The sequence below is a fragment of the Cavia porcellus genome, unplaced genomic scaffold, assembly GCF_034190915.1.
Source record: "Cavia porcellus strain 051 isolate PalLab524CR breed Dunkin Hartley unplaced genomic scaffold, mCavPor4.1 scaffold_30, whole genome shotgun sequence".
Taxonomy (NCBI): domain Eukaryota; kingdom Metazoa; phylum Chordata; class Mammalia; order Rodentia; family Caviidae; genus Cavia; species Cavia porcellus.
Window position 1 is genome coordinate 29642901 of NW_026947513.1, and position 16046 is coordinate 29658946.

Sequence of the window (16046 nt, forward strand, 5' to 3'; positions counted from 1 at the left end):
CCTGAGAAAGATTTTGAAGCAAACATTACTCTAGTACCAAAACCTGAGAAAGACCCAACTAAAAAAGAGAACTACAGGCCAATCTCCCTAATGAATACAGATGCAAAAATCCTCAATAAAATATTGGCAAACAGGATGTAACAAATCATCAAGAAGATTATACACCATGACCAAGTGGGATTCATCCCAGGCATGCAGAGATGGCTCAACATACGTAAGTTAATAAATGCAATCCACTATATCAATAAAGCCAAAAGGAAGAATCACATGATCATCTCTATAGACGCAGAAAAAGCTTTTGATAAGGTCCAACACTCATTCATGCTAAGAACCTTACAGAGAATTGGAATAGATGGTCTTTACCTCAAAATGATAAAGGCCATCTGTGACAAACCAACAGCCAGCATTATATTAAATGGCCAAAAACTGAAGGCCTTTGCCTTAAAGTCAGGCACAAGACAAGGATGTCCCTTATCACTGCTCCTATTCAATATAGTTCTAGAAATACTAGACAGAGCAATTAGACAAGAGAGAGAAATAAAAGGGGTAAAGATAGGAAAAGAGGAAGTTAAATTATCATTATTTGCGGATGACATGATACTCTACAAGAAGACCCCCAAAACTCCATTGAAAGATGCTTAGATACAGTAAATAAATTCAGCAATGTAGCTGGATACAAAATCAAAACTCAAAAATCAACAGCTTTTCTATACACTAACAACAAAATCACTGAGAGAGAAATAAAAGAAGCCACACCCTTCACACTAACATTCAAAAAAACTGAAACACTTAGGAATTAATCTCACAAAAGAAGTAAAAGATCTATACAGGGAAAATTATAATACCCTGAAAAAGAAATTGAAGAGTATCTCAGAAAATGGAAAGACATCCCTTACTCATGGATAGGAAGACTAAATATCATAAAAATGGCCATTCACCCAAAACTATTATTCAGATTCAATGCAATCCCAATGAAAATACCATCAACACATCTCATAAGTCTAGAGAAATCAATTCTAAAATTCATCTGGAACCAGAAGAGACCTAGACTAGCAAAGGCAATTGTAAGCAGCAAAGGCAAGGCAGGAGGCATCACAATGCCTGACTTGAAGTTATACTACAAAGCAACTGTAGTAAAATCAACATTGTACTGGAATAAAATAGAGCCAAAGATCAATGGAATAGATTAGAAGATAAAACCACAACTACAAACATACTCAATCACCTTATCTTTGATAAAGGGGTCAAACACATTCACTGGAAGAACAACAGTCTCTTTAATAAATGGTGCTGGAAAAACTGGATCTCCACATGCCAAAAACTAAAACTAGACCCATGCCTATCACCATATACTAAAATAAAATATAAATGGATCAAATATCTGAATATTAAAACAGAAACACTAAATCTATTGGAAGACAAAGTAGGTAAACATCTTGACGACATAGGGGTAGGTAGAGAATTCATGAACAGGAATCAAACCACATGGGAAATACTTCCCAGAATCAATTGCTTGGATCACGTCTTATTAAAAAGTTTCTGCATGTCAAAAGAAATCTCCAACATAGTGAAAAGAAAACCCACAAACTGGGAAAAAATCTTAGTGAACTTTCCCTCAGACAAAGGACTTCTGTCTAAAACATATGAAGAATTAAAAAAATTCAGACCCCCAAAATTCAAAGACTCAATCCAAAAATGGGTATCTGAGATGAATACACAATTCTCGGATGAAGAAACACAAATGGCAAGTAAATACATGAAAAAAATGTTCATCATCATTACTCATTAGAGAAATGCAAATTAAAACCACACTGAGATTCCATCTCACTCCTGAAAGAAAGGCCCAGGATCAAGAAAACTACCAACAACAAATGCTGGAGAGGCTGGGGGCAAAGGGTATTCTCCAGCACTGTTGGTGGGAGTGTAGACTGGTGCAGCCATTGTGGAGGTCAGTCTGGAGATTTCTCAAAAAGCTGGGATTGGAAGTCCCATTTGTTCCAGCTATTCCACTTCTAGGCATATTCCCAGAAGAACTGAAAACATCATATCACAGTGATATATGTACACCCATGTTTATAGCAGCACAATTTGTAATAACCAGATCTTGGAAACAACCTAAGTGTCCATCAACTGAGGAATGGATAAAAAAGCTGTGGCATTTTTATACAATGGAGTACTATTCAGCTATAAACAATGGTCACATTGAAATAGTTATAAATTGCTCTTCCGGTGTCATGGCGTCTATTGTGTGTCCAGAGCAAAACAGGGAGAGCTAGATGTTTGCTAGACTGTGTTTCGTGGCTTCAATTTGCTGTGGACTGCTTAGAAAGAACCTGGGAGACCTTTCAGCTATGCAATGGAGGCGGTGACCTTTGAGGATGTGGCTGTGAATTTCAGCAATGAGGAGTGGACTTTCCTGAGTCCATCCCAAAAGAACCTCTACAGAGATGTGATAGGGGAAACCTTTAGGAACATGGCTGCAATAGAAATGACAAGCTAGGAAAATTCTATGGACATACATCTTGGAATCAGTGTAAAGAAGTATTTGTTTTTATCGCAGAAGGTAATGTGGGTGTGAAGGAAACAGAAACACAACAGGATGTTCAGATCCATGAAAAATATTGCAATGGAGGGAAACACGATTTATTTAACCTGCGGGAAAGCTTTTACAACACGTACATATTGTCCAGTACATGAAAGTCTTCACTCCAGAGAAAAACATTATAAATGTAAGCCCTATGAGAAAGCATTCAGCACAGGTACTTATTGTGTAATCCATGAAAAGACTCACACTGGGCAGAAATCGGATATATGTAAGAAATGTGGGAAAGCTTTTAGCAGTAACATTAATTGTCAAATACATAAAAATTTTCACACTGGCGAGAAACCCTATGTCTGTAAGCACTGTGGAACAGGTTTCACCCAATGTGTAAATTGTAAGAATCATGAAAGAATTCACACTGGAGAGAAACCCTATGTATGTAAGGACTGTGGGAAATCTTTTACCACACGTGCAGAGTGTAAAAAACATGAAAGAATTCACAATGGAGAGAAACCCTAAGTATGTAAGCACTGTGGAAAACGTTTCACACCAACCACTAAATTGTAAGAATCATGAAAGAATTCACAATGGAGAAAAGCCATATGTATGTAAGCAATGTGGAAAAGGTTTCACCAAACCTGGACATTGTAAGCGACATGAAAGAATTCACACTGGAGAGAAACCCTATGTATGTATGCAATATGGGAAAGGTTTTACCCAACATGGAAATTGTAAGAAACATGAAAGTTCACACTCAAGATAAAACCAGTATGTATAAGCATCATGAGAATGGTTTGAGCACATGTACATATTACATAATGCATGAAAAACTTCACACTGAGCAGAAAACTTATATATGTAAGGAATGTGGGAAAGGTTTCAGCAGAAATGCTCATTGTCCAATACATGAAATAATTCACACTGTTAAGAAACCCTAATGTATGTGAAGAATGTGGGAAAGCTTTCACCACACATGGATATTGTAAAATACATTAATGACTTCACACTGGTGAGAAACCCTATGTATATAACAATGTGGCAAAGCTTTTACTGCATACAGTCATTGCAAAACACATGAACGAACTCACACTGGGAAGAACCACTGGCTATGTAAGCAATATAGAAACTTTCAGCAGCCAGACTGAAAGTGAAATACATGAAGAAACTCACACTGGAGATAAATCCTAAGTGTTATGGGAATACTCTCAGCACACATGATGATTGTTACATATCTGAAAGAGCTCACTGGGCAGACATCCTATGTGGTTTTGCAATGTCAGAAATACGGCAGTCCATATTTGTTGTAAAAACACAGAAAAAGCCTCACTGGTCAGACTGTTTAGACCTAAGTCTACTTTAAAATTCCAAGGAGACCTGAAGAAATAATCAGTGCAGAAATTTGATGTCAATATTTCTTCACAAATTTTCCAGAAACGACAAATCTGAGGTGGAGCTCTCCTCAAATGCACATATTGTATGGTTTTCAGTTAATCACTTGTACCTCTGTAGATTTTTTAAAGTGTCTTTGTGCTTCAACATAGCATCTTGTAATTAAACATGGTAAATGGAAATGTTCTTTTCACTTTCAAGTATGGCTAGTGTCTATGTACTCAATGTTTTGTCTTTAAAACTTTATTTTTATATTTTTTGGTGAATTGTAATGTTTATTTAAAGAGAAAAAAACTAAAATGGGTAGAAATAATGCACAATTTCAGAAAAATAAACAATAAGAAATCACTAGTTCATAAGTTACATATTGTCATTGTAGTTGTTCAAGTTACAAAATTAAAGCATACAAAGTGACATTCAAATAATGACACTGCGAACAGTTCACCTCAATGATCCAACAAAAAGTTAATAATATGCTTATCTGTCTTACACACTTATTTTTTATTTTAAAGAGGGTAAGATTAAATATGACAAAACAGAACAGAACAGTTCATAAGAAAACAAGTTAAGAAACACACATTTCAAAGCAAGTCCACTGGAGATGTTCACTGTCTATCCTTCCAAATAGTTGTTCCCATCTTCACATGCATTGAATATATACTGAACATTTTAGAACTAATCAAATAATTACAGGATGATGAAGGCTTTTTAGGTCTTCAAGACCTTATTTTGGGGAAGTTGATAATGACTACCATAATGTCTCTCATTCTCTTTGTAGTAGCTGTCTTTATCTTTACATATGCTGAAATTGAACATAAGAGACTAGACTAATATCACTCTGAACAGTGAATAATAGTATCCTGAGAAGGAGAAAGGTGAGGAATTTCCTAAAAAAAGAAGGCAGAGGACATTGTTAAAAGTGTATCAGGATTTAAAAGCTACAGTAGTCTTATTGCTCTGGTTAGTTCGATTATATTTTGTTCCAGCCTGTCTACTCATATTAGATTTGAGGGCACAGAGAGATAACCCAAAAATAGCAGGTTATTCCATGGTAACTATCTTTAATTTCCTATTAACTTAAACCGAAACCCTATATTACTTACATTGTCTTACTATGACTGATCTTATTTGAAGCTGGTTTGTTTGAATGCTATTTGGCCTTGACTGATTTTATTCACATTCACATGCTTGCTGGTATCAAGTCTAAGAGTAGAGGCAACAACTCTGAAGATGACAAGATATAAAAGATACCCATTGGAGGGCTGGGGATTTAGCTCAGTGGCTTAAGCACCTGCCTGGCAAGTGTGAGGTCGTGAGTTTGATCCCCCGTACCAAAAAAATAAATAAAGTTATCCATTCCAGGTTTGATTATTAACTGCTTTCACGTCCTACAATGTTTCAATGTTGTGTTTTTATAAAAATAGCTATGTAATGTTATGCTTAACTATAAAATGCCTGATGATGCAGACAATTCTGTTGAAAATAATAAGAGAAAGCACAGTAAGTATTGTACATCACCTAATATTGTGGTCTTATATGTCTTTTTCATATCATGGTTTTCTAGGAATTTGTTTTGTTATCCTGTTTTGATCTGTTTTTCCCCATAATACATAAAGGATAGATATACACATAGAGATTGACACAGGGGAAGAATTTCTAACGTATTTATAGGAACAAATTATATAATACACAAAGTAATGAACAGATACTCTGAAGAAGAAGAGTCACTAAGAAACCCAATGCTTATTCTGTAATTATGATATAAACTCTAGCAATACTATTGTTCACTGTTCAGAGTGATATTAGTCTAGTCTCTTATTTTTTAGTGAATTGTAATTTTAACACAGCATCTGCTTTAACCTTTTGATACACATGCTTCATTTTCTGTGTCATAAATCATGTTTCTGAAGTTGATGCAATATTTGGCATTAAGATATAGATTTATAGAGGCTTGGAGCGTGTGTTTTTGACAAAGATGTGTTCTTTTCACATAACTTGTACATTAATGAATGTTATGTTTTCCACGTTGTGAAGAGATACGAAACCTGCTGATTTGCTAACATCACTGGATATCACACCATGTACATTATGTTGCCTGATTTTCTTTCTCAGTGGTACCAATATTTGTCATTAAGTAAACCTTTGTTTTTCTAACCATCAGAATTTTACCCGTCATGTTTATAATTGCATCTTTACTTTGCTAGTAAGGTTTCCCCACATGTACCAATAGTAAACCATAGTACTGTGAATTTCTGGTTGCCCCATACTGACAGCACCATAACTTGTCTCCAATAGCACATCAGAAAATATATTAATATCTCCAGAAATTATAAAATTTGGCATGATTTATGGGTAACCACTTTGAAATGAATTGTCCTTAAATGTGGAGTTGTTTTGGGAAAAAAGGTTGTTATTTGATGTTACATGCAAATGCCTTTATTTTATTCCTTGATGCTGTGAATGAACTATATATTTTGTAATTATTACTGCTTTTTCTTCAGACACTGAAGTAATGGCACGAAGGGAAACCTAAATTTTGAGCTGTCAACACAGTAAAAAGTAAATTTGCTCAGTTAAGATTCAGATTGTGTTCTGTTTTACTGAATTGTGAGTTTATACAATATCATATCTCTTCATTTATAAGGACCTGTGGCTGATGTTTGTGGTGTGTGATGATTATCTTTAAATACATACACTGGGCCATGAGTTGGTTTCCTTTGGCCTATGGTGGACACTTCCATTTTAACATTCATTAAATTTGTAAAGTGTTTTAAAAAAAAAAGAAATAGTTATAAATAGGGGGCTGGGGATTTAGCTCAGCGGTATAAGCGCCTGCCTTGCAAGAGTGTGGTCGTGAGTTCGATCCTCAGTACTGATAAAAAAAAATAGTTATAAATAAATGGACGCAACTTGAAATCATACTCATAAGCGAAATGAATCAAACTCACATGTATAAATACTGTCTAGACTCCCTAGTGTAAGAAATGATAAGAGTACATAAGATTTCATAGTAACCATGATTCCCCATTACATTGCTTTGAAGCTTTATAATGTTTTTATTCATTAGTTACAATGGTACTATTCTGTTTTGTTTAATTTTATTATGTGTGATTGTATGAACAGGTGTTTTGAAGAAAACAAGACATAATAGCCATTGCTGATTTCATATCATCTTGCTTTGAAGTCCTACTATGCTTTTGTTCTTCTGTTTCCATTAGTTCTATCATGTTGTATCTTATTTGATTTTATTATGTGTGATAGTATAAACAAATTTTCTATGGAAAATGAGATAATATAGTAGCCATTGTTTGTCCTCTGCTACTTGGTTCTGAAAGCCCTGTAATGCTTTTATTCTCCTGAATGGTTTTATACTGTTTTGTTATGTTTGATACTATCCTATAAGAAGCTATGCTCAACTATTTCAAAGAAAGAGACATTATGGTAGGTACTGTTAATTATGGGTTGTCTTGTGGTAAAAAGCTGTGTTACTTGTATTATTCTGATCTGATCTGCTTTGTTTTGTCCTCTTTTGTCTTAATCTCTTTAAAATAAAAAAAAATTTAAAAAACAAGAGAAAAATTATAAAGGTCAGAGAAGAAATTAACACAATTGAGACTAAGAAAATACAAAGAATCAGTGAATCAAAGACTTTGTTCTTTGAAAGATGAAATAAAACTGATAAACTTCTAGCCAATCTTATTAAATAAAAAGAGAGAAATGACTCAAATTCAGTCAGGAATGAAAAGACTGAAGTCATAATAGACCCTGTGAAAATCTAGATCATCAGTATCTACTTCAAGAACCTGTATCTAATAAAATGGCAAACACAGAAAAAAATGGACAGATTCCTAGACACCAGCAAAATGAATCAAGAAGATATAAATATTCTGAATAATCTGTTGTACATTAATAAAAGTGAAAATCTACAAACAAAAAACATCCATGTCCAGATGGATTCACTGTTGAATTCTACAAGAAATTTAGAGAAGACTTAATGCTACTAATGCTGAAACTCTTTAATGAAATTGAAAGGGAAGCAATTCTCCCTCATTCCTGAAAGCAAATATTCTGATATCTAAAACAGAGAAGGACCCAACCAGAAAAGACAGTTACAGACCAATCTCCCTAACAAACATAGATACAAAAAAATCTCCTTAATGAACAAAATGCTGGGGCTGGGGATTTAGCTCAGCGGCATAAGCGCCTGCCTTGCAAGCAGGCAGTTGTTGAGTTTGATCCCCGGTACCGATAAAAAGGAAAAAGACAAAAAAAAAAAGAGCAAAATGCTGGCAAACCAAATGCAGCAAATCATCAAGAGGATTATACACTATAACCAAGAAGGATTCATGCCAGGAGTGCAGGGATGAGTCTATATACATAAATCAATAAATATAATACATCATATTAACAGAGTCAAAGACCAAAATCACATGATCATCTCAATAGACGCACAGAAAGTATTTGAAAAAATCCAACACCCATTCATGATGAAAACCCTACAAAAAATTGGGAGAGACAGTCTTTTCTCAGTCTGATAAAAGCCATCTATGACAAACCAACAGCTAACATGACACTAATCGGTAAAAAACTAAAAGCCTTCACTCTAAAACCAGGAACAAGATAAAGGTTTGCATTATCACTACCCCTATTCAACATAAGTCTAAATATTTAAACAGAAATACTAAATCTAATCAAAGAGAAACTAGGTAGAAATCTTGAAGACATAGGTGTAGGCAGGCACTTCATGAACAAACTAGACTCATGTCTACCATCATGCATTAAACTAAAATCAAAATGGATTAAAATTTTCCACATGGGAAACATTACAAAGAATAAATAAATGGGTTCTACACTTATTAAAAAGCCTTTGCACAGCATATATCTTTAATAATGAAGCTCTTTAATGAAATTGTAAGGGAAGTAATACTGCCAAAATCATTCCTGGAAGCAAATATTATTCTGATACCTAAACCAGAGAAGAACCCAAACAGAAATTACCAACAGAGTTAAAAGACAACCCATAGAGTAGGAAAAAAACCATATCCAGCAGTTCCTCAAAGAATTTATATCTAAAACATATAAAGAATTGAAATAAATCAGGCCCCCAAATTCAAAGAGCCAATCCAAAAATAGGCATCTGAGATGAATATATACTTCTCAGATAAATATACGAAAAAGTGTTCAATATCATTGGCCATTCTAGAGATGCACATTAAAACAACATTAAGATTCCACCTCACTTCAGAAACAATGGCTACTATTGAAAAATCAATAACAAATACTGGTGGAGCTATGGGGAGAAAGGAGACCTTCTTCTCTGTTGGTAGGGGTACAGACATATGCAACCACTGTGGAAAACATTGTGGAGAGTCTTCAAAAAACTAGGATTAGTAGTCCCTTTCAACCAGCTATTTGCCTTCTGGGCAACTACCCACAAGAAACAAAAACATAAGTGTACCAATGTTTATAGTAGCACAATTTGTAACAGCTAAATCTTGGAAACAAGTCAGATGTCCATCGACTGAGGAATGGATTAAAATGATATGGTATTTTTATACAATGGAGTACTACTCAGCCATAAAGATAAACTTGATACTTTTATAGGCAAATGAGTAACACTTGAGACCACACTCATAAGTGAAATAAATCAGTCCTCCATTTGTAAATAAGTATTGTTTCCCTACTGTGAGAAGTTCAAATATTAAATAAGATCTAAAATGTACAATAGATATTAGGAAATGTGAAGAAACTGTTCTAACAGAAAAAGACACTGGGATGGGGGAAAGGAGAAAAGAAGGAAGGGAAAAGAAAAATAAAAATATATATACAAGGTAAGATAATTTTTCTTAGTTCATTAGAACTAAGTAGTTCTACTAATTTTTCTTAGTTCATTAGAAAGAAATGTTTGATCAAATTTTGATCAATTTTTCATGTCCATATTTTGTGATCTGAGCAACTACTTAGAAGATAATAGGTAATATATTGATCATTGGTACCCTCCTATTATCTTGTGAAATTCTGTATCATTACTTTTTCTCTTTAAAAAAACCATTTACCAAAAAAAAAAAAAAAACATAAACATAATTGGGAAAAGGCAATTAATTGAATGTAATCTCAACTATACTACAAGTAGGGAAAACTATTTAACAGTCTACATAAAGAAAGACTGTATTATTAGAAGGTGGATACTTCATATAAGTCCTACAAAAAGAAAAGTGGAATGAATGAATGAATTCATTCTCCAGAAGTGGGGAAAAACGGAACGTGATGTGTTTATATTGATATCACTTTAATCAAGGAACCTTATTGTAATTTGGTTTCCCCAAAAAATTTTCTCATAGAGAATATAATCACAACATATGAATTCCAATTTGTTTCAAAGTCATAAATTTCTCATTCCTCAAAGCTTTCATCACCTTCAAAATCCAGAAAATAGATACTTTCCCATTTTTATGAATAAACAATCTGAAGTTTGGCTAATCAGTAGTAGAACTGTGATTAACTGCTAGGTATAACTGACAGCGTGCAACATCAAAACAGGGAAACCTAACATTATGCAATCGAAGACATACAAGGAAAAAGTCATAGTGTAAAAGTGGCTACTGCAAAGCAGTCAAGAAGGATTATCACCAAGAAAAATGTCCTTATATTTAGTACTCTGGAGACTTTTCAATAAAAATGTATTAGCACCAGACTACACTAGATTAACAGACAATAAAATAATAAAGAGCTAGAGCCATCAAGCACAAAAAACTTTTAAGAAATAGTCTACAAAGAAGAGACAGTCTGATAAAGAGATCTGTTTCTCTTCAACTCTAATAGGACTTCTTGTAACAAATTAAACACTGTCCCTTCTGCTAAACGCTACACTTCAAACCATCGAAGGCCCTTTAACCACCACAGTACTCCAGAGAAAGTTTCTCTAACATACACCATACTTTGAGATGGGCATCTTTCTTCATTTCTTCTCTGAGGTTCCATTTTGGACTCAAACAAATGGATTTCCTGGAGACTATTTATTTTTTACTTTCAGACTACATTTTTCATTTTGAATGCCAATGGGAAAAATACAATTCACTGTCAGTGTTTTCAAATCACTTTTCTGGAACATATCTACTTAACTGACAATTTAATAACAAGCTCTCAGAAAGATTGCATATGTTTATACATCCAATGATAAAATGAATTTTTTGTGTGTTTTAGCAATTAAAATTTATCATTTAAGAGAATACTGTCTGTTTCTTTTGGTACTCATAATGCTTTAATAAGAATTTACTTTGTGCTGAGTAGTTTTATATTTAAAATCTGACATTTCAATCATAGAATCACTGAATTTAAACACAAGAGAATCCTCAGTGTAGAATTAAAATCTGTTTAATGTCTCAAAAATACCAGAAGCCTTTCTCACAGTCAGAAAATGTATACTTTTATAAAACTTGCAGTAAGGACTAGGGAAACAGTACATAGTTTAAAGTACATTTCATATATTTAAACACTGCTAGAAAAAGCATCCCAGCATTTAGGAGACCAGAGAATGATTTTTAAATGATAATCTATATGACACAAAACAATGTATTACAAAACAATGTTTAAAATTTTCAGCTCTCTTTCTTACTCTTCATGATTATGTATCTTTTTGTGTACAGAAATGAGCCACACAAGAAATTCTGGATAAGGATATGAAAGATACACGAGTAATCATAGGGTTGCATTTTTTAGTCTACTGTAGTTGGCATAAAGATAGAATGGGAGCCAATCATCCCGACAGTCATCTGCCAACCACCTACACACATTATGTAAGGATTTTTGAGATAAAGCAAACCATTTTGTTTAACTATTTTCTTTTGGAAAGGAAACGCAAACATTTAAATTTGAATTCCTTGTGAAGGTAATTGTCTATTTAAAAAGTGGCTCTTATTATTTTTAAAAGATACAGCAGTTTAGAAAATTAAAGTTTGTTAATCTTTTAAGAATCTTGCATTGAACAATAAAAATTAATTTGTGCTTTGTGACAGCATCCTAAGGTTATATCCGAACACATAAGTTAACCTTTTCTTCGAGATCTTTGGTGGGTTCCTACTTTTCTTGATTCATGATATGAATTAGTTTTTATTTATGAAGGAGGAACTTTGTAAGGTAAACATACTTGTGAGTAACATAGAACAGTAGAAACAAAAAGAAGGGAGGAGAAAGAAAGGAACAGATGGAAAAGAGAAGAAGGGAAGGAAGCAAGAAAAAAAGAAAGGGATGGAAAAAGGAAAGAACTTCTAGAATCAACAGCCGAGTGCGGGAACCGTTTCTGTCATGGGAGGGATATGAAATGGCCCCCAAAGACTGGCGCTACAGCTTGGTCGGCAGCAGCTGATGACGCTCCCAGGAGGTGGTGGAAACCTCGGGAGGCCGGGTGTAGTCAGAGGAAGCAGGTCGCTGTAGAGGTGCCCTTTACAGCTTTAGCTTCCCTTGCCCCTCCTCTCCTTCTTCCTCTTTCTCACTCCTAATCCGCCTACCGTCAGGAGGTGAACCACTCTGTTCCACTGCACACTCTCCAACCTCATGTTCTGCTTCACAATAGGTGCAGAAATACCTTCACCAAGTCACAACGGACAGAAACCTCTCAAACTATGAGCCAGAATAAATCTTTCCTCCTTTAAGTTGATTTTCACACAATAATGGAATTTTCTTCCAATAATGGAAAGCTAACACAGTTCCATAGCAGCAATTTTATTTGTACTCTAAAGAACCATGCAGAACTGCACTGGCATGATTTCTTAAATGATGTACATTCTCTGGCATTAGAATATTTGCATTTGAAATCCAGTTCTACTGTTATCAAGGTATGGCCCTAGGAAATGTATTTAATTTTTGTCTGATTCAGTTCCTTATCTGAATAATGGAATACATTAATGCCTCCTATCGCACAGAATTACTACAATAATCAAATAAAATAATGTGTATAAAGTGGTAAAATACCTGGCACTTTGTAAGTATTCAAAGTCTAGTTAGTTTTTACTGTTCTTATCATCATTATGCTCCTTAAAGCTCTCATCTATAGTCACGTAACACTCTAAATCGCACAATTATTTTCTCACGTTATGATTTTCACTTTTCCTCCTAGGTTCATCCACATTATTTTACTTTCAGTGTTCTGTTTCATTTCAACTTGATAGTTTTATTTTTGCACCCATAACTGATCAAGAACTTGAGATATATGACTCTCACTAGAAAAAAATTTCCTATTTATTAAAATGTACTTATATTTAGTAGTAGATACTAATGAGAAGACGAGAAAAATCTTATTAAAATGGAGAAATAAATTTTTGCAAATTTCCAGAAATAAAATTCTACCTGTTAGCCAGGTTTAATATTCACATTTAAATATTCCCATCTTCAAATTATTTAATATATTTTAGAAACAAAAAACAAAAAGTTAAATTTCTTTCCTAAAGTCAAAACATTAGTTCTGCGGTTCTCTTACCTTTTAATCAAAAGCAAAAAAAAAGAGCAAATTGCAGTGCACACATATGCTTCTAATACCAAAGATAAAGTTGAATGCAAAAAAAATAAAATAAAATTAGAAAAATGAGTTATGTTTTTCTGGAAAAGAAGCAATAATACTCATGTGACTAGAGAATTTTTAGACCACTCTTAAAAGTGCAGGGCTAGGCCAGGGCAAATCTATATGCTCAATTGTTTTCCCATACTATAGTTCATTCATAATTCAAAGCCAACAGAAGCACTTTTATCTAGCAGAACAAAGACGGGGAAAGGGAGTAGCAGTAGACTGGCATGAAGGGAGGTGGTCCAGATAGATTTCAAACTGGGCATGGTGGGGCTCTGAGAGGTAAAAGCAGGGGACTGCTGTGAGTCTGAGTCAGCCTGGGAAACAGTGAGTTCAAGGCTAGCCTGGGCTATATATAGGGAGACCCTGTCTCAAAAAACCAAATCCAAAACCAAAACAAAACAAAACAAAAAGTCAATTTGAATAGCTCTAGATTAAGAACTTTATAAAAGCATTCTTGTTCAAACTGAGTTCAAGGAAGTGGTCACTGCTGTGCCCAAAGGCAGTGTGTACACACTCTCACAGTTCATGAGTTTTTTTGATAGTTTTTCTTTTATTCCATGTCACTTCCGTTTGCCCACAGCTCAGAGCAAGCTTAAATGAACTCCCTCAGAGGCTGCGGCTGCCCCAGCAGTGAAAGGGCTGGGCTTACCCACACTCATCTTGATTGGCAGGTTTTCTCTGCTGGCTGCTTCCACTAGATGTCTCCGAACCTCCATCACTGCCTCTTTGTGCTTGGTGTTCAGCAAGGCTTCCCACAGGGCTCTGGCTGCTGAATCACTGCAATGGAACCACAAAGAGAGCTTTACTGGAAAGTCAAAGGGCTTAAAGGGAAAACTGTAAATAGAATTTTTGAGTATTAACATGGTCTTTCCTCCTGATAGACTCCAAGTAGTAGAATTCAGTAAAGAATATCGAATTTATTTAATTGACACAATTAAATTAAGGAGACAAAATCAAGACAAAAAAGGAAGAAAGGCTATCCTATGCTACTTTATGTGGTAAAACTATATGGTAAATTTTTTTAAAGATTTTTCACTTAAAATTACTTAAGAGTACAATTTAACATTTCTAGGATAACAAATGCCACAAAGGCAAAATTAAGTGTATAATTAGAATTACTTATCAGAGCATGTAAACAAAATATATCAATTTGAGATAATATATTTATCAGAGAAATGAAAAACAATCAGCAATGAGAACTGCTATTTTAAAAACGTACTCAACAGACTTGCTAATTAGTAGGCTTTCCTTCTGAATGAAAGTCAGGCTGACACTAAGTAACCATGGTCTGAAGTATTCCACTTTGGACCTTAGATTGGCAGGATGGACCTTACAGAAGCCTTTACAATTAATCATTGATAACAGCCCCAAGGCACTGCATTTCTTAGGGTCTCATCTGGGCTCACTTTCCAATAGCTCTCTGTCTCACCCAAAATGACTTGTCCAAATTATAAATGAGTACAGTGTTCTTTCCGGAAGATCTCTGCCATGTAGCCAAGTATACACATTTGTAGTAACATTTTCAAAACTGCACATAAATAAACAAAGATGAGTTCTGTCTCTTTCCAAGGACTTCTTCCTCTTCTTAAAGCCCCACTGACCCTCCCAATATTCAGTAAGTAATAATTTGAAAATGAATGCATCTTTAAAATTTTGCTTGGGAGTTAGATCTACTAAGATATTAATTTAGCTTTAAAATTATACTTAATAAGACACACCTTTCAAGATTGAATTTGATCTAGAGTAATGAAATTTTGTATTTTAGCACTGAGTTTAATGTCTGGCACGAAACAATCATTCATTAAATAGTAGTTGTTTTATTACCATCTATTTTCTATAGTAAACTATCACTTCAACATGTGATGAAAACAGTCATCACTGGTGTGGGAGATGACTAGAAAAGTGGCACGACACCCCTACGGGGTGTCTCTGAGGATGTACCCACCCCTGGCATGTAGGTCAGCCAGCTGGTGGGGAGACCCACGCTGAGCAGCTCTGATGGAAGAAAACGTGAAAGGAGGAACACGTGCACGGTTGATTCTGCTTTGGCAGGTACATTTTTCTGCTGCTGTATCATCCACAGACATCACACTCTAGCTTCTTTAGTTCCTGAAAACACATTCGCACCAGTAACTCTGCAGGGAGCTGCAGCCTTGGATTGGGGCTGCAGATTGGTCCTACTTGTTCTGAAACTCCCAGTTTCTTGAAACGAGCAGCTACTAGTTTTCCTGCTCCTCCAACTTGCAGACAGACACAATGGGACTGTCCATACCCTCATTATGTGAACCAATCTAATAAATCCTCTTTTGTATACTGTATACATATTCATCAGTTGTTTTGCTTTAGAATACCCTGATGTGTACAATTATTGCATCTATTACTCTTAAGTTTAAGGGAACAGATTAAACTACCACTTAAGCCAATAGTGGCAAACCTACAGCACATGTGTTATCTGTTTTTCTCTAAAGATGAAATATGTGGATGTATAAGTTGTTTTGCTAAACTAAAACCTCATTTAAGGTTTAACTGCAGTGGTGCCACTTTGCGATAAAC

The 16046-nt window shown here is 34.7% G+C and overlaps 1 protein-coding gene across 3 annotated transcripts in view; it reads right to left on the minus strand.

Annotated features, from left to right (window-relative positions):
• Scfd2 (sec1 family domain containing 2) overlaps positions 1 to 16046 on the minus strand; it is a 446638-nt gene that overhangs the window by 364265 nt on the left and 66327 nt on the right. For all 3 annotated transcript variants that reach the window (XM_003471656.5, XM_023565858.2, XM_013154490.3), the window contains exon 3: positions 14143 to 14270. In XM_003471656.5, the coding sequence (XP_003471704.2) occupies positions 14143 to 14270 (128 nt within the window). The remainder of the gene's footprint in view (positions 1 to 14142; positions 14271 to 16046) is intronic.